The sequence below is a fragment of the Onychomys torridus genome, chromosome 13 (genome assembly GCF_903995425.1).
Source record: "Onychomys torridus chromosome 13, mOncTor1.1, whole genome shotgun sequence".
In the NCBI taxonomy this organism is placed as follows: Eukaryota; Metazoa; Chordata; class Mammalia; order Rodentia; family Cricetidae; genus Onychomys; species Onychomys torridus.
The window spans coordinates 14,552,894-14,578,040 of record NC_050455.1 but is presented as its reverse complement, the minus strand read 5'-3'; the positions used below and the strand labels follow the sequence as shown (position 1 = coordinate 14,578,040).

General features: G+C 47.0%; 1 protein-coding gene across 1 annotated transcript in view; it reads right to left on the bottom strand.

The window, feature by feature from the left end:
• Positions 1–19,101, bottom strand: part of Mocos (molybdenum cofactor sulfurase) — a 49,486-nt gene extending 30,385 nt beyond the window's left edge. The window contains 6 exon segments of the mRNA XM_036204245.1: positions 734–933; positions 2,277–2,353; positions 6,432–7,073; positions 8,933–8,999; positions 12,994–13,083; positions 18,861–19,101. Of these exon segments, the coding sequence (XP_036060138.1) occupies positions 734–933; positions 2,277–2,353; positions 6,432–7,073; positions 8,933–8,999; positions 12,994–13,083; positions 18,861–19,002 (1,218 nt within the window). The 5' untranslated portion in view covers positions 19,003–19,101.
• Positions 19,102–25,147: the final 6,046 nt, after the last annotated feature.

The following is a 25,147-nucleotide window of genomic DNA, read 5'->3' as shown; positions in this document are numbered from 1 at the left end:
CATTGGAAAAAGGTCCATGCAGAGGGTGCATCACAGAAACAGCTTTAACCAGCCCACAAATCCTTTGAAGTCATCGCATGTATAGACTAAGGCAGAAAAAGGGGATTCTTTGAAGTTAGGTGGATTCCTGGTGATATATATAGAGGGGGGGGGGGGGTTAGGTGTCTTCCCATTCGGGCAAGTTGTCTTCTGCTCTCTGCTCCTCTCTCCTCTACCTACATAAAGGAGGCTAAAGATATACACAGCCAAGCTTGAGCAGAATTGCATATCAATGAGAGCTGTAAAGCCTCTGAGCTGAGTATGGTTGGGTATGTCTAATGTCTACACACAGGACATGGAGGCAGAAAGATCAAGAGTTCAAGGTCATCCATGGCTATACAGTGAGTTCTACACCAACCTTGGCTACAGGAGACTATGTATATAAACAAACAAATGCTTTTGAGTGAGGCTCACCCACAGAGCCTGGGCTTTCTCACAACTCCTTCTGGGAATTTTAAAGGAAATGTCAAGAGTCAAAAAGACTTCCAAGTTTAGATAAGAACATTTTTAGTATAAAAGGGCAAGTATGATGAAAGCTGGACCTCCTGACTTGAGCCAAGTATAGTAGCTAACACCTGTAAATCCAGCACTAGGGAGGTAGACACAGGAGGGTTGCTGTGAGTGCAAGGTCAGCCTGGGCTAGAGTGAAAACCTCTCTCCAAAAAAAAAAAAAAAAAAAGAATGAAAATCCCACCTGGGAGTAGCCAGTGATGTTCCCACCATCATCCAGCACATTAAAATTGATGATTGGACCCTGGACATCAGGGCTGCTGAACTCAGAATCACTGTAAATCCGTACCACAGGGGCTCCGTTGGGGTAGGAGAGGGAAGACAGGACAGAGTGGGTGTACTGTGCCAGAGCAAAGGTGTGCCGTTGTATGTTCTCCATGCCACCTAGAGACAAAAGCACACAGAGACACGGACTTCACACATAAGTCACTCGCTCCTGTCTAAGACATGCTTTTTACAACTGGTCAACCCTGACCACCAATTAACAACTTTAACTATAGCTGTCCTTATGACAAAGTTGATGCATTTTTAATAATTTTATTTTATGTTTTGTTTGTGTACCATGTGTATAGAAAAATATCCCAAGAGCATAGCACGCCAGGTGATCCCTGGCTCACCAGATATAATCTACTCCAGTCATATGCTTCCATGCCCAGCCCCATAGAAAGAGGAATGGTATCTGTCTGTGTCTCAGCCCCTGGGAGCTCTTGTCAGGAAAGAGCGTGAATCAGACAAAAGCTGGTGGAAGGAAGAGTGGCCAGGAGCTTGAGGTCAGGTGTGAATGAGACCTGGATTTAAATCCTAGTCCTCTCAGCTTGCCAGACTGGAAAGGCATTCAATATTTCTGTGACAGCTAATCTTGGTTGTCAACTTGACTATAGCTGGAATTACCTAAAATACAAAAATGGAGGGCATGACATTGAGGGATTTTTGCTTAATTTGAAGTGGAAAGATCCACTTCTAATCCAGATCTTGAGGTGGATTAATCTGGGCCACACCTTCTGCTGGAAGCCTATATAAGGACATGGAAGAAGGAGGCTTTTGCTCTTTGCCTGATTATTCTCCCCTTGCTAGCAAGTCCATTCCTTCACTAACATTGCAGCCTACTTCTTCAGAATTCCGCATATACTGAAGATCAACTGAGACATCCAGCCTCGTGGACTGAGCAACTACGGGATTCTTGGACCTTCCTTTCTCAGCCAGCCATTGCTGGATTAGCTGGACTGCAGCCTGTAAGTCATTCTAATAAATCCCCTTTTTCATACAGAGAGAGATTCATCCTGTAAGTTCTGTTTTTCTAGAGAACTCTGATGAATACACTTTCTGAGCATCTGCTCCATTATTGGGCAATATGGGTTTGTCAGCAGCTCCCCTGTGGGGCTGTAGAGAGAATCCAGACAGGCAAGAGCTGATAAGACCTCACCTAGCCCAGGGACCCAGGACCATGCCTCCACCACACACAGCCATTAATCTTTGGCTCTGGAATGATCTCTGTTATAATATGGTTGTCCAAGCCTGGAAAAGTAAAATCCAACTATCCCAAGCCCTCGTGAGTGCTCAGAAGACATTTAGAATCTGACTTCACTGCACAGAGATTCTAGCTACTTGGTACATGTTGATCCCTTACATAGATCTTGTCTCCTTCACCAGCACCATACCTATACCTGGGATCCCTCAAGGACACAGGCAACAAAAGCCAAGTCCACTCAGGTAAATATGTCACTGACCTGTGAGGTGCTCCAGAGCATCAAATCCATGTTTCAATGCTATTACATCAAGAAATGAAATGGTGCCATCTTCGAACCTGTAGGGAACAAGCTGTCAAGTCTTGGCCAACACAATCCACATGCATTCTGAGCTAGGTGAGGGCAGCCAGGCATAGCCTGAGTGATGGTTTGTTAATAGCTCCCTTCTGTAGCCTTATAAAACTGGATTTCCCCACCATGGGAGGAGTTTTGCATGTCAAGACCCGCCTGGCTGCCTCTGGCCCTAACCAGCTCTGCAGCCTTTCAAACTACTCAGACTTCCTACAGTGGGCGATTTGCTGTATTTTTAGTAAGTTATATGGCAATGGGCAATGCATTTAGAGACTTATTATGACTGTCACTATTTAATAAAGGCTGTGTTGGAGCCTGCAGTCTTCCTTAATTGGTGAGCTGCCTATAATGACCAGGCCAAGGCTCAGGCTCATTTTAATATACAGTATAACATTGCTGTTTCTCTCAAGATGCTCATGGGTTGAGAACCATATATTAACCATGTCACACAAGCCCAAATTGGACAACACACCTATTTACTTGTCTCAGGAGACACCATTGCCCTTGGTGGATTGAAGGGATCCCACCACCCTTCAATGGCAACACTCTGCTCTTCTATTAACCCAGGGGTGAGGGTATGCTTACATTTTTCCCCAGAATACCACCACACTGATATGGATACCCTCAGAGATGTGCATCTGGCAACAGAACAGGAGACTTTGGCCAAAGAAGAAGCTTCAGAGGAGTAATGTATGATTTGCTCCACTACTGTGGCATTAGTAAAGGTCATTTCATCACTGGCATGTGACCCTAGATATAAAGCAATTGCCTCACCCCTCTACAATGTTGCTAATGCATCACCAGAAAGACTTCAAATGGCACAATAAATATGACTAGGGTCCCATCAATGTCCTTGAGACTGAATTTTTGACTAATCCGTCTCTTGATCAAATATCTTCTGCAACAGGATCACCAACAGAAGGCAGCCACAAAGGTGACCCTACAGGTTTTATTGGTTCTCATACACCTAGATCAAAGTCCACATGATCTCATAATTTGCGGGCAGTGTGACCACATGCACAGACGTGGAGTAGCTGCCTAGCCCCATATGCACATGCTCAGGGGGACCCGAAAAAGCAGATTCCATCTGTTTCCCCACCCCCTTCTCTCACACCATTCACTTCCAGTAGGTCTATTCCACACCCCCTCTTTACTCTCCCTAATAAACTCTTACAGTGGGTTCTGTTGTGCCTCATGTTTCTCTTGCTCGGTAAACAGCTCCACGTAATAAATAATGTACTGAACTTTTCATTTCCAGCTCTACTCTACGGCTTTCAAAGATAATGGGCTTAAAAAGGCAAGTAATACCGTCTGCTCTCTGAACATCTAGGTATGCTCTGGCTAGAAGAACTCCATCCGAATCAAAAGAATGTGGTCTGATCCAGCCCAGCCCTCCGATATCTGCCCCCTTGAACTGTACCATTTCTCCAGCCCTTCTGATCCCCTACTTAGCCAGATGTGGTGATCTGAATAAAAATGGCTCCCATAAACCCATAGAGAGTGGTGCTATTAGGAGGTGTGGCCTTGTTGGAGTAGGTGTGGCTTTGTTGGAGGAGGTGTGTCAATAGAGGGTGGGCTTTGAGGTCTCAGAAGCTCAAACCTGGCAGTGTGTCACTGACACTTCCTGCTGCCTGCGGATCCAGATGTAGAACTCTCTCCAGCACCATGTCTGCCTATGTGATGCCATGTTTCCTGCCATGATGATAATGGACTAAACCTCTGAACTGGAAGATAGTCCCAATGAAATGTTTTCCTTTATAAGAGTTGTCGTGGTCATGGTGTCTCTTCACAGAATTAAAACCCTATCTCAGACACCAAATTAAGTCATAGTGTGTCTTTGTCCTGTTTTTAATTCACATTGTGTAGTACTTTGAATGAGAATGGCCCCATAGGCACCTATGTTTGAATGCTTGGCCCCCAGTTGGTGGAGCTGTTTGGAAAGGACTAGGAGGTATGGCCTCATTGAAGGAGGTATGTCACTGGGGGTGGGTTTTGAGGTGTCCAAAGCCAGGCCCAGTCTCATTTTCTTTCTGTTGAGTGCTTGTAGATAAGATGTAAGCTCTCACCTACTGCTCCTGTGCCATGCCTGCTTGCCTGCCACCATGCATCCCACCATGATAATCATGAACTAGCCCTCTGAAACTGTAAAGCAAGCCCCAACTAAATGCTTTCTTCTATAAGCTGCCTTGGTCATGGTGTCCCTTCACACCAATAGAACAGTAACTAAGACACATTGTATCACAAATGCTATTTTTTTCTCACTTAGTTAGTCTAAATAATTAACTACTTACTATACTTGGGTTCAAAAGGTTTTACATTAGCATTCCTAGTTTAGGGGTAGGGAGAGTTTATTAGCTTGCTTGCTTGTTTTTGGAGGGTAGTTTTATTTTGTTTTGTTTGTTCTTTTGAGATAGGGCTTTCTATTGCCCTGGCTGGCCTCAAATTCTCTATGTAGCTAAGGATAACCCTGAACTGAAATCCTCCTGCCTCTACTTCCCAAGGGCTAGAATGACAAGAATGTGTCACCACACAGGCTCACAATTTTGTATTAGAATATTCACTCTGGAGAAGTCCTAAATGGCAGATATTTCCAATTGCCTCCTATATGTTCTGGTACCCATTTAAAAGAGCATAATTTTTGGAGTGGTCAAGTCATATGCAGCCACAGCTACTATGCAGGGAACGATTCCATATCCTTGTAGGCCAGTAACATGCTGTATAACTAACCCTGACTCTACCACCAGAGTGGGACCCTAAATCTGCACCTGGATGCTGGGCATGGGCCAGGAATCTGAGTCACCTTCCCCTCAGGCCTTCTCAGGCACCAAGTAGGTAACTAGTTCTCTACCCCAAATCCACAGCATGTCCTTGGTCAGTGGCCATGTTGGCCTCTTACAACATTCTGGGTCCCACCTTCCCCCCTCAGGGAGATACTCAGCAAGAGCCACACAGCCTGCCCTACAGCCTAGGGGAAAGGCCTCAGACCTGGAAGGCAAGTAGCAGCCTGACTCTCGATGTTTTTGTTGCCACCAACATTGCTCCCTAGGTTTTGGCTTTGGGTTCAGTTAATTCCTGCTGAGGAGCAGAGCAGGGTTCACTCCAGCTGCTGGGAAAGTGAGTGTGCTGTGAATGTGTTTCAGACTATCGTCTTTGAAGTTCACTGTTTCTCACTGTCATTTCTTCCCAGTGCTCTGAGGCCAGAGCCCTGCATCCACTGCTCTTCCTACCCTGCATCCACTGCTCTTCCTACCCTGCATCCACTGTTCTTCCTACCCTGCATCCACTGCTCTTCCTACCCTGCATCCACTGCTCTTCCTACCCTGCATCCACTGCTCTTCCTACCCTGCATCCACTGCTCTTCCTACCCTGCATCCACTGCTCTTCCTACCCTGCATCCACTGTTCTTCCTACCCTGCATCCACTGTTCTTCCTACCCTGCATCCACTGCTCTTCCTACCCTGCATCCACTGTTCTTCCTACCCTGCATCCACTGTTCTTCCTACCCTGCATCCACTGCTCTTGCCTAACCCTGGCATCCACTGCTCTTCTACCTGGCATCTCACTGCTCTTCCTACCCTGCATCCACTGCTCTTCCTACCCTGCCATCCACTGCTCTTCCTACCCTGCATCCACTGCTCTTCCTCCTGCTCCACTGTTCTTCCTACCCTGCATCAACTGTTCTTCCTACCCTGCATCACTGTTTCTTCCTACCCTGCATCCACTGTTCCTTCCTACCCTGCATCCACTGCTCTTCCTACCCTGCATCCACTGTTCTTCCTACCCTGCAGGCTTTTCACACCTTCCTCTGAAGCTGTTACCTGCAGATCCCCTCCTCCACCCAGGTGAAGAAGCTACGTATGGACAGGACAGAGTTCAGAGTCACCCCTGACACACTCCAGCTGATCTCTGACTCCCAGATCTGAGCCCCACCCCGAGTGTCCTATCGGTGACATCAAACTCCCTTGACCTGGGTTCCAGACCTGGGTCCCGCTTGCACAATCTTATAGGTCATGCATGCCAGCCGGCCTAAGTGAAGGACACAGGGCATGCCACAGGCAAGGTTACCTTTCTGCCACCGACGGCCTCGGGATGTAAAAGTCCTCTCCTGCAAGGTAGGCAGCTGCAGTTCCTCCTCCGAAGTAGCCTTTCCTCAGCAGAGGAGCCACGTGCTTACTGACCAGCAGCGCACCCAGGCCTGTGGGGAGCCCAAAGATCTTATAGAAGGAGATGGGGACAAAGTCAGGCTGGTGAGCGGACAGGTCCAAGGGGGAGGTGCTGACATAAGAGGCTGCATCGAGCAGGACGAACCACCTCCCAGGCGCATTCACGGGCCTCCTCAGCCCAGACTTGACCTCTTCTATCCATGACAGTGGGTATCTGGTGCCTGAAAAGTTACTCTGAGCTGGGTAACAGAAGAGGTGTGGAAGCTGACAGTCAGGGTCACAGGCTCCAGCACCCCTGTCCTCCACTGACCACATGTCCTCTGGCTTGACTGGGGTGGATGTGACATTCATGGCTGCAGCCACCTTCCTCATTCCCACCACAGAGGTGTGGTTGTCAGTGAGGTAACAGAAATGACTCCCACCATTCTCTGGATCCCGGGACACCCACGGAAATGCCTCTGCCACTAGTCTGAGAGCAGCTGTGCTCCCAGATGTGAAGATCACGATGTAGTCCTCTGGGGTGGTGTGAAAGTGAGTCAGGATCCTGGAAAGAAGCACAGTGACACAGCTGGGTCTCTGCTCACTACCCAGAATATTTCCAAGTTACCTTAGGTCTACCTAACAGGGCATCTCTACCTTCCAGGGATGCTTAGCCACAGTTGTGTAGTTAAGACAGGGCAGAGGGAGTCAGACATTATAGGCTGGCCTTGAACTTTCTATTTAGCTAAGGATAACCTTGAATTCTTGCAAAGATCACATTTAAACTTCTTGCCTCTAGGGTCCCATCTCTGCGTGGACACAGCAGAAACCTACAACATAGGGCTGAGGCTGAAGTGTGCCTAAAACTCAAGCAGCTTGTGTTCAGTCCCAAGTATTTCATAAACCTAAGGTGGTACTGTATCCTGCATTCCCAGAGAGCAGGAGATGGCGGCAGGAAGATGATAAGTTCAAGGACAGCCTCAGCAATCTAGTGAGTTCAGAGCCAGTCCAAGATACACAAGACCCTGTCTCAAAAAAAGGAAAACAATCTCTACCATATATAGTAAGCTCTAGAGAGACCTCAGGTACAGGACTAGACCTTTTTTTTTTTTTTTTTTTTTTTTTTGAGCTGAGGACTGAACCCAGGGCCTTGCGCTTGCTAGGCAAGCGCTCTACCACTGCACTAAATGCCCAACCCTAGACCTTCTTAATAAATAAATTACATTTTTTTTCAATCTATACAGGAACTGAAAAGATGACTCAGCATTTGTTCTTGCTTCTGTAGAAGACCCAGGTTCACTTCCCAGCACCCACCTGGTAGCTCACAACCATCTGTAATTCCAGTTCCAAGTGTCCTAACACTCCCTTCTGACCTTTGTGTGCATAAGGCATGAACATAATGTACATATATACATGTGAGTAAAACACACACATCAAATAAATAAATCTAAAAAATGTTTTAAATCTATAACAACCTGAAAATTATTTGAAAACACCTTCAACTTTGTATTCCCCCTACTCTATCACAATTAATTTTTAAGATATATTTATTCATTTATTATTTTTATTGTGTGCCTGAGTATATGTATGTGCACCATGTGTGTTCAGGTGGCCATGAAAGACAGAAGGCATCAGATCCCCAAGAATTCATTATATCAGTTATGAGCCGCCTTGTGGGTGCTGGGAACCAAACCTGGGTCCTCTGCAAGAGTAGTCAGCACTCTTAACCTCTGAGTCATATCTCCACCCACTATCACAATGAATTTTAAGTCAGCAGCCTGTTTTACATTGCTTTTACTACTGGTAAGCTGATCCAAAACTGATATCACTTTCAAATTTGAAGTAATTTGAATATTATTGATTTATGTGGAGATTATGTATCAGAAACTAGTTATTATTCAGGGAGAACAATTAAAGAATACTCTAACATGCAAAAACTAGTGAAAATAATTTGGGGTAGTTGAGCATAGTGGTACACACCTGCAATTCCAGCATTTGAAAAGCGGAGGCAGAGGATTAGGAGTTCATGGCCAGCACTGCTACAAATGAGATCTAGAGGTGAGCTACTAGACCCCCTGTCTCAAAGTGATAATGGTTCTATGAATAAATTAAAATGCCTAATAAAACAATCCATGAAAAGGAAAGCCAGAAAGTGGTGATTCTTTCTGAAGACATAACTGGGAACCTGGGCCAATCCTTCCACTCCAGCACCCACTCAGAGCTGCCATCTTGTGTTCCTCAATCCATACTGTGCTCACTCTCACCCTCCGTCTTCTGACCTCCTGGTTATTGTCATTCATGCATTGCTGTTTAGCTGAACTCTTTCTGAAACCCCCTCAGAAGTTCTATGGGATACAGGCCTCTACTAGGAAGTCCATCCACCTATGTATAGCCATCTCAGGTGTGGGCATCCCTCAAGCTCACCTGTAGCGGACCTGCTCCACAGTGTCATGGGTGAGCTTGCTGGTGATGTTCTGGCTGTGAGGATTACCTAGCAGGTCACAGAGACAAAGCTTTAAGTGACATAATGTGCTCTCTCCCTGGGTTCCTTTCAAAGCTCTCCCTCCATTTTTCAAGAACTTAAAACATAAAAGTCCCATATGGTCCAGCAATTCCACTCTTGGTACCTACTCAAAAGGAATAAATGCTTATATCCATACAGACTGCACAAATGTTCATACCAGCTCTATTCATAAAGCCAAACTCTAGAAGAAGCAGAAATGGTCAGTGACTGTGAACAGACAGGCAAAATACAGCAATCCCTACAGTAGGCAACTATTTGGCAATAAAAAAGAAAAAACTACAGGCTGTGGCTGAAATGAACATCAAAAACAGGCTAAGCTTTTTATAGCATAGAAAGAAAGTATTGTGCAGGCTCCTGGGTGAAAAATTATGGCCACCACTCAATAGTGATATAACTACTATGAAGGCAACCAAATGCCTTCTAATTGAGGCCAAGTCAGGGAGTTCGCATCAGGTTTGCAAACCTAATCAAAAGCCTATGGCTAGGGATGTCACAGGCCCTAGTAGGGAACCTGTTGTTGTTATTCTGATCAACAGACACAGTGTGTCTATTAAGCTGCCTTCTAAATATTAATATTTATTCCCCTAGATTAATGATACTCTCAGTTTTGGTCAGAAACGCTTTTTCCCCCCAGTTGGTAGCAATTACTGCAGAAACACGTAACTTGTCTAAGTGCTGAGGACAAGTGACTGCTGAGTGTTCAGTCACAAATAGGACAGCTACATCACCCTTCCAAGGCTCAGGAAACATCATGGAAATGGGAACAGAAGGAAGGTGAGAGCCAGAGGAAGAGTGTTCTAGAATGCTGTCTCCTAGGCATGGCATTGCTTCCTTGAACGCATAACATCTGTGATTACCAGCGTAAGAGCTGCACATGATTGGGACTATCAGCATTCCATCATGCAGCAGCATAGGGGCTCATAAGGACCTAGCCATCCCCGAATACCTATACACAGTTGATGGTCAGTGGGGGAAGGAGAGACATTTTCTTCGATGAAATAGTCATTGGTAAGTTGCCCATGGTCCCATAAATAATCTTTCAACCATTCTCCTATAAGCAACCCTAAGTAAACTCACTGGCTCATACCCCAACCCTCAAAAAACACAGAAGTTGAAAGGGACTAGTTGAGAAGAAGGAGGGAGTCTGCAGAAGTGTGAAGGGGACAGGAGAAGGTCATAGGGTCATTATGATCAGCACACATTATATATCCATAAGTGAAAATGCCATAATGAAACCCGTGACTATGCATGATCAATATATCCTGATAAAATATTATTTTTAAAATGTAGTAAGAAAATGACTCTGGTCCTAAGAAGCTACGTGCTGTGTGATTTCATGTATAGGAACTGTCCACTGAGGGTAGTAGAGAGAAAGAGAAAGTGATGAGTTAGTGGGCTTAACTATGAAAGGTTGGGGGATCTCACGGAGAAATGAGAACATCTATCAGACTCATAGTGGTGGTTGAACCACTCACCAGAAAAACTTTAGAATTACTGAAGGGCCTAGAGATTCCGCTTAGTGCTTGAGAGCACTGACTGCTCTTCCAGAAGACCTAGGTTCAATTCCCAGCATCCAAATGGCAGCTCATAACCATCTGTAACTCTAGTTCTGAGGGACCTGACCCCCTCTTCTGGACTCTCCTGGTCTCTGAGTACAATGCACAAAAGTTGGGCACAGACATACATGCAAACAATGCACCCACATTCTTAAAATAATAAAACAATTTAAATTATTTTTTGAAAAAAATCACTGAATTGCCCAAATGAATTATGTGAATGTTATAATGTGTAAACTATAACTCAATAGAGCTCTTAAATAAGAAAACCACTCTGTTTATTTGTAAAACAAAATGGCACCTAGATTTGGGGACAGGCAATCAACTCAGAGACAGCCAGGTGGCCCCAAGACTTTCTCTGCAAGCTCTGCTCAGGTGGCCAGGGACTCTGTCCATTAACTCTACAGAACCAAGGGTACAACCTTAGGAGGCATTCTCTCCTCCGGCCACCAGACAGAACCACACCTCCACTGAATTAGTCCTCTGTCATTCCCACTACCTCTGCAAGCTCTGTCTCTGCAGAAACACATCCTCCTCCTGCAAGTATTGAAGGGGGCCAGCATGAACAGTCCCTGCCACCTTGTCTCAACACTACAGGCTCACCAAACCTCACCTTTCCTTTCATTGACCTTGAGGAAAGTCTTCCTCTTCTTTGTTTTCCCCCAGGTGTCCCCAGGTGTCATGATCTCCCTCAAGACTTGTTTTAGACATGAGTCCCATGGTGACTTGAACATGAAATGTCCCTCTTAGCCTCATGGTCCCTAGCTGGTAATGCTGTTTTGGAAAGTTGCAGAACCGTTAGGAGGTAGATCCTTGCAAGAGGAAGTGAGTCAATGGGAGTAGGCCTTGAGGCTTCACAGCCCCGTCCATGTCTTTTCTCTCTGCTTCCTGACTACAACAGAGATGTGACCTGATGTCCTCCTGGCCATGATGGACTGTAACCCTTTGAACTGTCAGGAAAAAATAAGCCCTTCCTCTTTTAAGTTTTTTTGTTTTTTGTTTTGTTTTGTTTTTGTTTTTTGGGTTTTTTGTTTTTGTTTGGTTTGTTTTTGTTTTTGTTTTTGTCCAGTATTTGGTCGAACCAACTGAAAAACAAATAAATAATTTGAACACTGATTTCTAGAAAGGCCTGACCTGCCCAGCCAGGTATCCACATTCCCAGAGAAGGACAAGTCATGCACACTGATGCAGACTTAGCCTGTTAGCTTTATATTCTTCTTCCCTCACTACATTAAAGGGTCACGCTGAATATGGCCACTGCAGCAGCTACCACACGTTCCTTCCCCATCAGCTAGCAGCCTGTGGGACTTAGCACACACTCTTGTTGTCTTTTTCCCTCAGGTCAGTTTTAAACCCTGTGTCTTTATGACCACCTGGATCTTGAAGCTACCATCTCTCAGGCTAACTGCTTTCCCACAATTATGGCTTTTGTTAAAGTTGCAGAAGGAGAATTTCAGGTCTCTTGGCAAATCAGAGATGCAAATCTAGATAAAATCCCTCAGTGGCACCTTCTCCGTGGCTTTCTCAGATTTAAAGATCTCCTGACTGCCCAGAGTGAAGGACGATTCAAACCTCTGTGCATAACTGCAGCATAACAGGACTTGTGAACAAGAGCATCTTGGGGTGGGAAGACCTGGACTTAGGCCCTGGAGCCAAATCACCTAGAGATATAGCTCCTGTGGCCCTGTACCTCCAGCTCCAGAACTTTCCAAATGTGTAGCATTAGGTTAGTTACTTGCCCTTTCGGGAACTCCATTCGCTCACCTGTAAATCAAGATGTCATGAGACGAGATGTCCTGGGGAGACATAGGAACATCTAAGACAGCATTGAGGCCAAAGAGAAGACTCCACCCAGAGTCTTTCTGCAAATGTAGATGCCCACAATGGCAGCCGCCTTTGTGCACAGCCTTTTGAACAGTTGCTAAGCACACTTAGTTGAAGATCATTTAACAAAGGTCTTGTCTTCTAGGTCTAGACCAGATCATGGACTCCACCAAGAAAGGAGCTATGTTTTCTTCTGATGTTATAGCACTACAAACCACACACTATAGTGGCTCAGGGAACGCCTAGAGGGAGTGAATGAACGTTCTTCAGGCTCCCCTACCCTCTGCATGGTACAGTGGTTTACTACCACCAAACAGTTCACTTTCAAACTTAAATTCTCTTCCTAACACCAACCCATTCCAGAAGTGGCCCTGCCCCTGAGCCGGAGCTTTCTACTTCAGACACAGGTGTATGACATGTGAATAACCCAGGGTGTTGGCCTGATCCCCCATCTGGCATGTGCCTGGTTTTGCTTCATGTATTCCCCATGGACTCCATGAATCCAACATGATTAAACACAAGTTAATTGGTTAACCAGCTGTGCGTAGTTGGCTAAAATCTGTGTGTGTGGTGTTCCTTACCATAGATGTTTTCCATGAGATCCTTGGTGAAGTTTGTGAGCTGGCTCTGGGGAAACAAGGTGGCTCCTGCATGGTCAAGGTAGACAGTTCCTAGGGAAAAAAAAAATCACAAATAAAGCTGAGGTTGTTTCTGTTTATTTGTTTTTGAGGCAGGACTTCACGTATCCCATGCTGCCTCAAATCCTCTATGTAGTCAACAGATGCCTTTGAATTCTTGATCCTCCTGCCTCCACCTTCCCAGAGCTGGGATTTCAGGTGTGCAGCACCACACCCACCTGTCTCAACATCTTTCAGCACAGCTCATACCCCTGGATTTCTTAATGTATGTTTTTTATTATAAGCACAGGGGCCTGCGGAGCCTACCTGATAAGCAGCCCTCTTACCAGCACGCAGCAGACCTTTGTGACAAACAATGACACAGCAGTTTCTCACTCATTCACACTGTGTTCTGGAAGCTGAGTGTTTCCAGGAAAGGTGAGCCCTTACCTTTCTTTCCCATAATGCTCCACTGCCCGCAGCCTAGACTCATTAGTAAAGGTTCAGAGAAGATAGAGAGTAGCAGCCACCCTTGCAGCCCCACCCTCCTGAAGACCAAAGACAAACTCAGATAAGGTGGAGATACTAGGATTTGCTGATCAGATTGGCAGAGGTCAAAAGGTTATCAGCCTCACTATGGGGTAAGGGTATGGGCAGCAAGCCAATGGCACACGGCTGGCAAAGGGATGATTAGGACAACTTCATGGACTAGCACTTGGGCAACACCAATCGCCAGTTAAATGGGGTCATTGTGCCAACACTTCCTTCTGCAGGTGCATCTCATGAAACCTAGGATTGTGCAAAATGACCTCTTGGTGAAGATAGTGAATGCAACATTATAAAATCACAAGACTGAAGTAGGAATGGCCAATAGCAGGTATTTCAGATAAGGCCAGCCCACACCTATCTACTCCTTCAAAAGTGAAAGGGACATGAGATGGGGCCAGAGCTCAGCTGGTAAAGTACTTGCCATGAAAGCTTGGGAATCTGACTTTGATCTCCAGAAACCATGCTTGTGATGCCTCCAGCAGGAAAGCAGAAGCAGGTGGATCCTTGGGGCACTCTGGAGAGCCATCCTGTCTAATCCACAAGTGCCAGGGTGACAAGAGACCCTGTCTCAAATAAACAAGGTAAGTGGTGCCTGAAGAACCACAGGTATGCTCTTAGTAAGTGCTCATACACACTTGTGAACTGCACCTGCACCTGCACCACACACACACACACACACACACACACACACACACACACACTACTCAGATGAAGCAAATTCTGGGGTACCATTTCAAATTCATAAAATATGAATAAATCTATTTATTTTTTCTTTCTTTTAGATTTATTTATTTATTTATTATGTATACAGAAGAGGGTCCCAGATCTCATTACAGATGGTTGTGAACCACCATGTGGTTGCTGGAAATTGAACTCAAGACCTCTGGAAGAGCAGTCGGTGCTCTTAACCTCTGAGCCATCTCTCCAGCCCTTATTTTTTAATTCATTTAAAAGTTTTATGACATGCATGATAGATATTTGTTTATTTTACAACAATTTCATCAAGATATAACCCACACACCATAAAATCCATCCTCTGTAAGTGTATAAGTTAGTGGCTGTCATGTGCTTACATGACCTAATTCTGGAACATTTTCATTCACCTCCCCCACAAAAATAATCACCATTATTAGTGATCATATCTCCACACCCTCAAGTAAGCAGTGTCTGAAGTGAGACACGTTATGGTCACCTTCATAGGAAAAGGGGCACATGTATATAAACACAGACAACTGCTGGAGAAGCACACTGGAGACAGGACTGGTCCTGGGGTGACAGTTTAACAGCAGGGGGAACCCAGTGGAGGCTCCTTGGCCATTTTATCTCATTTGTCATCTTTTAAATCTGATGCATTCAAATATATCACCTAATATCCCCCATTGTTTTTAAAATGTTTTATTGGACCACCATGCTCCAGATGGCCCGACACCCACAAGTATGTGGCCAGCACAAATTGTATTTAGTGGATGATGATGATGATGATGATGATGATGATGATGATGATGATAGAGGATACAAAGTTTGAAGGGTGTGGGAAGATGGAGGTTGAGTTTGTGAGGAGCTGGGGGAGAAGTAGAGAATGAATATAACCAAAATACATTATATAAAATTCTCAAAGAATTAAAGACATCATCTTTTTAAAAACAATTCTTAGCTGGGCAGTGGTGGTCCACGCCTTTAATCCCAGTACTTGGGAGGCAGAGCCAGGTGGATCTTTGTGAGTTCAAGGCCAGCCTGGTCTGCACAGTGAGATCCAGGACAGGCACCAAAACTACATAGGGAAACCCTGTCTTGAAAACAACAACAAAATAATAATAATAAAAACAATTCTTTTACTGAAGATTGTGAAATAAAAATTCACCAAACCCAAAGAAAGGCTTTGGACATCCAATAGTCAATGTACTAAGATGTTCATGTGAGAGCTTAGGTAATGGCTCACTGGTTAAGAGCATTGGCTCCTCTTCAATTACCAGCACCCACATGGTGGCTCAGAACTCTAGTCCCAGAGGGTCTGATGCCCTTTTCTGGCCTCTATAGACACCAAGCATACATGTCATACACATATATATGCCCAACAAAATACCTATACACATCAATACATTTTTAATTATAATTTTTAAAAAGATCTTCAGGATGGGGTTGGGGATTTAGCTCAGTGGTAGAGTGCTTGCCTAGCAAGCGCAAGGCCCTGGGTTCAGTCCTCAGCTCAAAAAAAAAAAAAAAAAAAAGGTCTTCAAGTGAAGATCCAATGCATGGTGAGACCCAGGCTCTGATGAAGCACTGTGCTTCTTGCCACAATCTAGGAAGCCATTCAAGAAGAACCAGTTTGGCTTTGGGTCAACTTAGGTGACACAGAGATCTGATCTTAGGAAGCCAACAGTGCAAATCCAAGTCAAGCAGCCAAACAATCTTGGCTCACCCACCAGTCATTCTGGACCTCTGTTCTGACATCTGCAAGTGTGATGATGGGTAGTAGGTGTGTGACAGTACCCAGCTGAATGCCTGGAACACAGCAAACAGGTTTCAGAGTGAACAAAAGCAGGCAACTGATCCAAAAGCCAACTAGCACTAGGTCTTGTGGAAAGAGAAGTCAAACCATTTTTATTTTCTTTGAAATGCTTGGCTGTTTCATTAACTGTCTGGTTCTAAGAAATTCAGAGACAGAGAGATAGAAAAGAGGTAAAGGGAAAGGGGGAAAGAGGGGAGGGAGAGAAGGAGAGGGAAGAGAGAGGGGGAAGAAAAGGAGAAAGAAGGAGAGAGACCAGGATTTCCTCTGGGCCATGCCCCTTTAATTGTCAGTCAGCACCTGATGCTGGAAGAACCATGTGGGCCACAGCAGGATATTCAGTACGCCCCTTCACTAAGGCCAGGAAACCCCTATCCTAATTAAGCAAAAAATTTAATTGCTCAGAGCCAGCGATTAAGCAGGTACATTTTCAACTCTGCAGAAGAAATTCGGGGAGGGAAAGAGGGTGTGGGGGCTAGACCACCCTGGCTTCCTGGGTTGGCTGTTACTCCCTTGAGCTCTCTCCAGTTTGTTTCTATGGAGAAAAAAAGTAAATATGCTCCAATATTTCAGAGATAGGAAAAAGTACCCGTTTAGTCCACAGAAGTCTACTTCAGGGATAGGAAGTGGGTAGAGTGTTCACCACCCAAGCCTGAGGCTAGAGTTCCATCCCTTAGTTGGGCATAAACAAGCTGGGCGTGGTAGTGTGCTCCTGTAATGCCACCGCTGGGGAGGTGGAGATGGGGGTTCACTGGTCAGCCAGCCTAGACAGTCAGCAAACTCCATACCAATGAGAGACCCCGGCACTCAGAAGATAGAGGCAGATGATTTCTGTGAGTTCAAGGCAAGCCTGGTCAACATAGAAAGTTCCAGGCCAGCCAGGTCTCTCTCTCTCTCTCTCTCTCTCTCTCTCTCTCTCTCTCTCTCTCTCTTTCCTTCCCCCCCCCTCTCTGGGGGGGGGGGGTGTCTCCCTCAACCACAATGCATCCACGGAATTTTCTAAATAAATAAAGGACCCATCTGGGTACAGGTACTCTCACCTGTAATCCTACCATCTGAGAAGTTGAGGCAGGAAGATCATCACAAGATTCAGCCTGTGCTACATAATGAGTTCTAGGGCTGAGTGCAGAGTGAGACTGCTTAAAATTAATTAATAATTAATTAATTAAAGAACCAACATACCATCACCGTGGGTATTAAAAGGCTTTGGGGAGGGGACGGGAAGTGGGGGGACGGGCTGCTACAAGACAACGTCCTTTGGATTCCACTTTCTGAGGGAAAGGGCTGGAACAGGAGTGAACCGAACACACCTCCTTGAAGCTTTGAGGGTGTGAGAGGCCAGGATTGGAGAGGATTGGAGAAGATTAGGGAGCTGTGACACGGAATTCATCATTTGCTGGGCTCTGGGATTTGCTTCCGAAAGGGGGAGGGTCTGCTTCCCTCTGCACCTGTGGGTCTTCATATCGGACTATTTGGTAGGAAATTTCCCTCGTGAGGGCAGGGTAGGGAGGAAGGGCTGTTAAGGGCTGTCTCCAGCCGTGACAAAGCACGGGGAAGAAGGGAAGAATTGGGAGAAGTAAGTAGGAAGGCTGTGGCTACAGAGAAGGGAGGAGAGACACAGGGAGGGACCACAGCTCCCCACGCCCCCAAAGGATAATTAGTTACTATTTCAAAAGAGGAAAAGACTAAAAGCCCAGTGTTCTGCCACACACAGCGGGACCAAACACACCCCTGTACCCTGGCCCATGACCTTCCTGCTCCACCGGGGGTTCTGAAGTTTGACAAAGCGCCCAGTTCCCAGTCAAGTTCTCTGACTAAAGTACTCAACCCGCAGCGGAGGGCTGGGCTCTGGCAGTTAATCTGAGCTTAATTTCCAACTCAATCACCAGGTCCCCAACTTCCCAGGCTCACAGGCTTGTCCTGTTAAAGCTCAAATTGCATGCTTCTCTAATTCTTGCAGTTTCCCAGCAAACTAGAGCTCCTATAGAGCATTGTTCTGGCTATAGAAAAGAGAATAAACGAGACTTGGTGCCAGGAGAGCTTGGGACACGCCTTGAAGCCCAGAGTTCCAGAGACAGAGGAAAGAGGATCAAAAGTTCAAGGCAAGCCTCGACTACATAGAGAGTTCAAGGCCAGCCTGGACCACATGACCACATAGAACCCTGTTTAAAATGCCAACAGTAACAGCAGTAATAATGTTTAGAAAGGAATACAGAGAAGACATCCCTACGGAGAGAGGGGCGTGGCCTCCGGAGACCTGTCAGCTGAGTAATCTCGGTCTCTGAGTTCTTCGCCGCCTCGGAATCACTTTTCCAAACTTCATGCAGTGGCCTCCTGCACACCCCTGGCCCCGTGTAGGTCATCCGAGGAACACCTCTGTTTAATATTGTGAATTATGTGACCTTGGCTGAGATGGGGTCTTTCGAGTCCGGTATTCTCCCGGCAATAGAGGCGGGCAAAGAAAACCTTTTTGAAGTGTATGACGAGACCTAAAGAGAGCCCAGGCTGGTTTCGCACCACAGAGCAGTCTACGCAACAATTACAGCAAGAAGTCTGTGTAACGATTGTAGCAAGAAGTCTCGCTACGGTGGAAGGGATGCAGCGGGGAGCCGGCAGCACCGAGCAAGCGCTCACAGTCCCTCCCAGACTTCCGATTCCGGAGGAGTCAGTCCAGCTCTTCTTAGCCTTTTAGCTAAGGTCAAAGTGCACCCCAAATGAGAGGGCACACAGGTTCCAGCCCTGCCTGTCCCGGCGTGTCCCCGCGCCCGCCCCTCACCTGCTAGGCGGCCGAACTCCAGGTCCCGCAGCTCACTCGTGCTGCGCAGCCGGTAGCCCTGGGCCAGGCGCGGTGCGCTGGCTTCTGGATGGTGCTGGAAGGCCGGGGGTTCAGGTCCCCGCTCCGCCGCTCGGCAGGCCATGGCCGGCGCCTGCTGTCTGAGGAGTCCAGGCCTCCCAGCCCGGGAAGTGCAAGTGCGGCAGCGGGCGACCCGGTCCTGGCCAGGCAGTGGGTGACTCGGGTCCCCACCCAGGGGCGGCGCCTCGCGGGCCAGCCTCCTCTCCGCGCGCTGACGCACCGAGTGCTTTCACTTCAAGTGTGGCCTTTGGCCACCTGGGACAGGACCCAGCCGTGAACTTCGCAGTCCCTGACACAGCCCGACTCTACTCAGGTGACATCCAAGACACGTGGGCGGGACTCCTGCGATCTCTCTGTGCCACTGAGGCAGGTGGAGGGAACAACGGAGCGTGCCTTCTCATTAGGCTTAAGTGACCCCAAGTTCTCCTGGCCCAGAACCGGGGATCCTCGCCCCATGAGCTCCAGGCCCGCAAGGGAAGGGCATTTGAACTGCTGCGGTGGCCAGCGCTCCGGCGTTTCAGAGGAAAATCATTGAGCTGCTTGATAAACTCCCAGCAATTGTGCAACATCGGAGCCCGGAAGCTCTAGTGTGATCCTGTTCAGGGCTGCTCCTGGGCTGGGCTCTCCCTCCTGCACCCCGACGACGGCCCAGAGCACAGCAACTGTGTGCCAGAGAACTGCCCGGAGAACCAGGCAAAACCACCAGCGCAGAGTGGGGCCAAGCACTGGGAGGCAACAGGTGCAGGTGCTCCGAGTGCTGCCTAGATCTGACAACGACAGGGATGAGGACGTGGCTGGTGGCATGGGAAGACACCGTAAAGTGAACCCAGGCAAGGTGCAGATGAGGAACTAAATTTGGAGGGCATCACTAGGGAACACGGTTCTCAGGAATTGTATGTACTGAGGGACTAGGAAAAGAGCTCACATCCTGCACAATGGAGAACCCAGCCTGAGGCCCAGAAGCCAACAGCTAGGCGACCAGATGGGAAGCCACCACGCCCAATTTTGAGGTCTGGGTCAAAGCCAGCCGCTCCCAACCCAACATCCTGGGCTAGGGCCAAAGACAGAGTGGGATGGGCGATGGTGGTAGAGAAGCCTAGTGGTAAATATACCTCCTCAATTGGTGCTGCTTCCAAGTTTGGGCAGGATGTCCTGGCCTGGAACAATGAGGTTATGAGGTCCAGATAGTGCAGAAGTGATGGGATTCAGGGACAAGAGGGTCCCAAAGACTGGCTCAGGGACTGGGAGGCAGAGAGCTCAGGCACAGAGAGACAATGTGGGGCTCCATTCACGCCATTAAGTGGCGATTGCCAATCGGCACCAACAACGATAGTGTCTGAGGCTGGAGAAGCAAGACACATGGAAGGCTTGTGAAGGCACCCCAGAAGCTCAGGAGAGAGGGCAGAATGGTGACAGCGACCCAGAGAAAGTTAGTATAAAGGGGAGAACTAGAGGACGGGGCCTGGTGGCCTGTGAGGGTTAGCATAACTTAGTTAACTGTTTTACTGTGACCTAGGGAGGTCAGTTCTGTCCCCGAGCTGCTTTGTAAGGGCCAATTCAGACGAAGCAGCTCGCTCACCAGCTAGCCCCGGAAGACCTTTGCCTGTCAGTCTTGGAGGAAGTTGGAGGTCCAGGCCTATCACCATCGTGAATCAAATCTCCAGACAAGTCAGCATGAGGCTTGGGCGGGTGTTTCCTACAAGAGAAAATCTGGTTTAGATCATGCAAGTCATTCTGCACGTCCACCTCAGTGCCGTGTGGCTTCACATCTAGGTACGAGGGTGGTTAGGAAATCAGAGGAGGGCCAGATAGTTGAGCAATGGAGCAGCTTTCTTTCCAAAACACAGCAGTTTGCTGCAGTCAATGAACTAGACAGCAACGGAAAGAAAAAAAAAAACAGGAAGCTCCCTCCCCAGAGGGACTGGAGAGACCTTTTCCGTGGGTAGAAGCTGGAAGGGCAGCTTGGAATCATGAAGAGATTGGGAACAAGGGTCCATTATATTCATATTCATAATATACTGCTCAAAACAAAAGCCAAGAGTACTAGCAGAACATAGGCCGCAGGGTGGGCACACCCAGGTTGGCTACTGGTGCTGTTTTCCTGGAAGTTGGACTTCTGTATTCATTCAGAAACTGCCCCTCCTCTCTTCCTTCTATGCCGGGACACCTAAGAACCTTTAAGATTCATACTACACTATACCACCAAGAAGGGAGAAGGGATATTAGTCATTCTACATGACAACTGATAGATAACATTTGAGGATGCTTCTTGCTGGCTTATGTGGCTTAGCAAATTGATATACCCCTAATTCTATAACTGGGTGGCAATGCACCCTGCTAGGTGTTGTGGACCAAAAAATGCCATTCTGGGTTTAGGGGTGTAGCTCTGTTGTAAAGTGTTTCCTGGCTTTGGGAAGCCCTGGATAAGAACCTCATCACAGCAAGTGAGGAGGGGGAGGGAAGGAAGCAGAGAGGAAGAAAGACTAAGTAAGATACAATGGAAACTCTGACTCAAAAACCAAAGTGTCTGGGGGCGGGGGGATTCATTTCCCAGCTTCTCACTATACTGAATATAGCTACCACAATTCTAAATTCTGGCCAAGGATATTGGACAGAACTATGTGGGACTTCAAGAAGCTCCCTTAGTTAGGAAAGGTCATTCTCCTCTTTTCTAGCTGGAATGCACAGATCATGGCAGGAGGCCAAGCAGCTGGGAGGTGGAAGACACGGGTAAATTAGAAGCCTGGGTGTCTGGTTTGTTGAGAAATTCCCAACCCATTCTGCGATGCCTAATTTGACTCATTTTATTTGAGCAATAGTCTGTCTTGTATGAAGGAGGAAGATATTTCATACACAGTTGAAGTGAAAACCAAATTAATACTCTAATATTCTTTCCACTCACAGAGATGGAGAGAGAGTTTGCCCACAGTGAGAGCCAGGATGAACCCACATGCATACCTCATCCACTGATTCCTCAAGTGGGGGTTCTGAGCTGCACTTGGGTGGCCTTCAGGAATCCACAGAACTCAGTCAAGGCAATCAGCTGGACAGTCAGTGGCCGCTGATTACCAGGAGCCCTTGAGAGAGCTGACGAGCTAACACTTAGATCCCAGGAGGATGCTTCCAATTTGTTTCCTGAACACTGGGGCCACCTGATTGTGGGGTGGAGTTCTCTAGACTTTCTAAAACACAGCCATCCATTCCTTCTCTCCCTTTCCTCCAGGCTCAGGGTCCCTGTCATCAGGCTTCTTGCTTGTGATGCCGGGGCCTCCAACCTAGCCACTGACTATTTGTTAGAAGGAGGAGTAACAAAATACGTTCTTTGGTATTCCATCTATAGATTTGCCTGTTCATATCTTTTCCCACTGAGAGACTATACAGCGAATTTTTCAACATAAAAAAAGATAGTATAGTGACCACAAATGTCCAGAGTGAAGACATCTCTTTGTTTAACTTAGTTTCCAAATATTTTTGGGGGGGAGGGGTTAAGGCATACCAATTAACACCCAGGAAAAGGGTGTATCTTTGAACATCTTTTAAAACTGTGGTTAAATATAATTTCTGCCATTGTAAGCACCAACTGTACACTTCTGTGTGCTCCTGCACAATCTCCAGAGCGTTACAATTTGTGTTAGAGTGCCTATCACACAACTCTCCATTTCCTCCTCCCTCAGGCTCTGGTCAGCACCACTCTACTGTCATTATGCATGCTTTCTTGGGAGAGCTAGGCTAAGCGAGTCACACAGTGTCTGCCCTTGTAGCTGGTCTATTTCAGTTGGCATGAATCCTCCTCAGGTGTTAATCATTGTCTTGGGGTTTCTATTGCTGTGAAGAGACACCATGACCACAGCAACTTTTTTTCTTCTCTCTTTTTTTTTTTAACTTACTTTGTATTTATTCTTTGTTTCTTCCACATCACATATCTCAATCCCATTCATTTTCAGTCCCTGAGTGTCTGCCCTCTGCCTTTGCAGCCCCCCACCCCAGATAAAATTGAAGGGAAAAAGAAAAGGAAAAAACAAATGTCATGGTGGAAGCTGTAATGTGACACATTGTGAATCATGCAGTAAACCCTTTTGTCCATATATCTTTCTTGCAAGTGTTCATTGCAAAGAGTCATTGATCTGGTTCAAGGCCTCTGGTTTCTGCTACACTATCGATGCTGGGCCCTTACTGGGACTCACCTTGGTTATCCTGGTGTTGCCCTGTGTTGTGGAAATCCTGCAGCTTTGGGTCTGCAGGACCGGTTCCTTCACCTGCTCCAGCAAATCACAGATGGGGTGGATATTGGGATGGGCCGACCCATAACCCTGGCTCTGGGCCTGGGTAGTTGCAAGGTTGGTCAACCTGCCAGCTCTCCCTTGTCCTTACCACCATGGTGAGCTTTCCTGCATTGCCTTGGCGAGTTCCCCTTTGCATCAATTACCAAGGGGTGTGGCCAGTTCTCCTGCTTTAATGTCCTTAGGATCAGATCTCCCTCATCTATACCTTCAGGGCCAGCTTCACTGTGCTGCCCACACAGGGCATAGGGGCCACTCTCCTGAGTGCTGCCCTGATGAGGGGCAGGAACAGCTCTCCTGCTCTTAGGACCTCAGGGCCAGCTCTCCTACCTGCCTCAGGCATTGATGGGTGGGGGAGGGGGAGGAGGGAGGACACAGCATCTCTTTTTTTGCCCATGCCACCACATGACAGGTAATGGGGACAGCTCTTCCATGCTCACAGTATCAGGGCTGGCTCACTCACACCTCTGTCATTGGAGTTGGCTTTATTGTGCCGCCCATGGGAGGTGCAGGGCCTGCTCTCCTGAGTGTTGCAGCTGGTGGCAGGCAGGAGCAGCTCTCCTGCCCTTCTAACCTAAGGGCCAGCTCTCCCACCTGCTTCAGGCATTGATGGGTTGGGGGAAGGGCCTCTCTCTTGTGGAGGCCCACAAAGGTTTCCTAGTGAGATCTGAGCTTGCTTTACCCAGCAGAGCTGCATTAGAGGATTGTTTGACCATGTTCATGGTTACCAGATGTTTGGAAAGGAAGGTCTGTATTTGGCTATGCTAGGGGCAGGTCTTTTGCTCCACCCCTTGGCATTCCTTTAAAAAGCCCTTTAGAAGAGACAGAAAAGGCTGGTTGACAAGGATCCAGGCCCTCTGGAGGCTATCCTGTGTTTTTATCTGTCTCTCCCCCTCTACCCTTCTATCTAAATATTTCTCTCTTCAAGAGTACCCTGGGATAAAAGTAGGAGTAGGTCTCCCATACTCTCCCCCACCCACGCCACCACATGGCAGATGAGTATTGGGAATAGTACTGGCCTTCCACATCCCGATGTCTCCAGCCCCTTGTTTCCCTCTGCAGTCTCCCTGAGGACACACATCCTTCACTCTCACATCAGCTGTCATCTAAACTCAGATGGATTATTGTCCAGCCCCTAATTTATCTGTATCTGGAAATGATACTTGAAGCTTTTTTGTTTTGTTTTGTTTTGTTTTGAAGACAGGGTTTCTCTGTGTAGCTCTGCACCTTTTCCTGGAACTCGCTGTGGAGACCAGGCTGGTCTTGAACTCACAGAGATCCGCCTGCCACTGCCTCCCAAGTTGCTGGGATTAAAGGCGTGTGCCACCACCGCCCGGCTCAACTTGAAGCTTTTAAAAGAAGAATCTCAATGCTTTTTTCTTTTTTTTTTTAAGATTTATTTATTTATTATGTATACAGAAGAGGGCACCAGATCTCATTACAGATGGTTGTGAGCCTCCATGGGGGTGCTGGGAATGAACTCAGGACCTCTGGAAGAGCAGTCAGTGCTCTTAACCTCTGAGCCATCTCTCCAGCCCCTCAATGCTTTTCTTTAAAGGAAGGAAGGAAATGGCTGAGCCCAAGCTTACAATCGCCAGCCAAGTTCTGGAATACTTGGCAGCTGGTAGGAAGAAGAGGTCAAGACAGCACACTGTGTTGTGTGTTTATTTAGAGAGAATGTAAAAATAAAAAACTGAACACTCTGGGCTTCTTTGTTATTTCCTCTATCCCCAGCCTCTGAAGAAGGTGATAAATAAGAAAGCATCTTTGGGATGCTCCAGAAGTCCTCCTGCTGGAAGCTTACTGTCTAGTGTGGTAATGTTGACAGTAGGGGAACCTGTAAGTCAGGGTCTAGTGACTGGTGATCGGGCCTTTTAAGAGGGTTTTAAGCAACGTGGTACTTCCCCTCAAACTCTCTTGCTTCCTGTC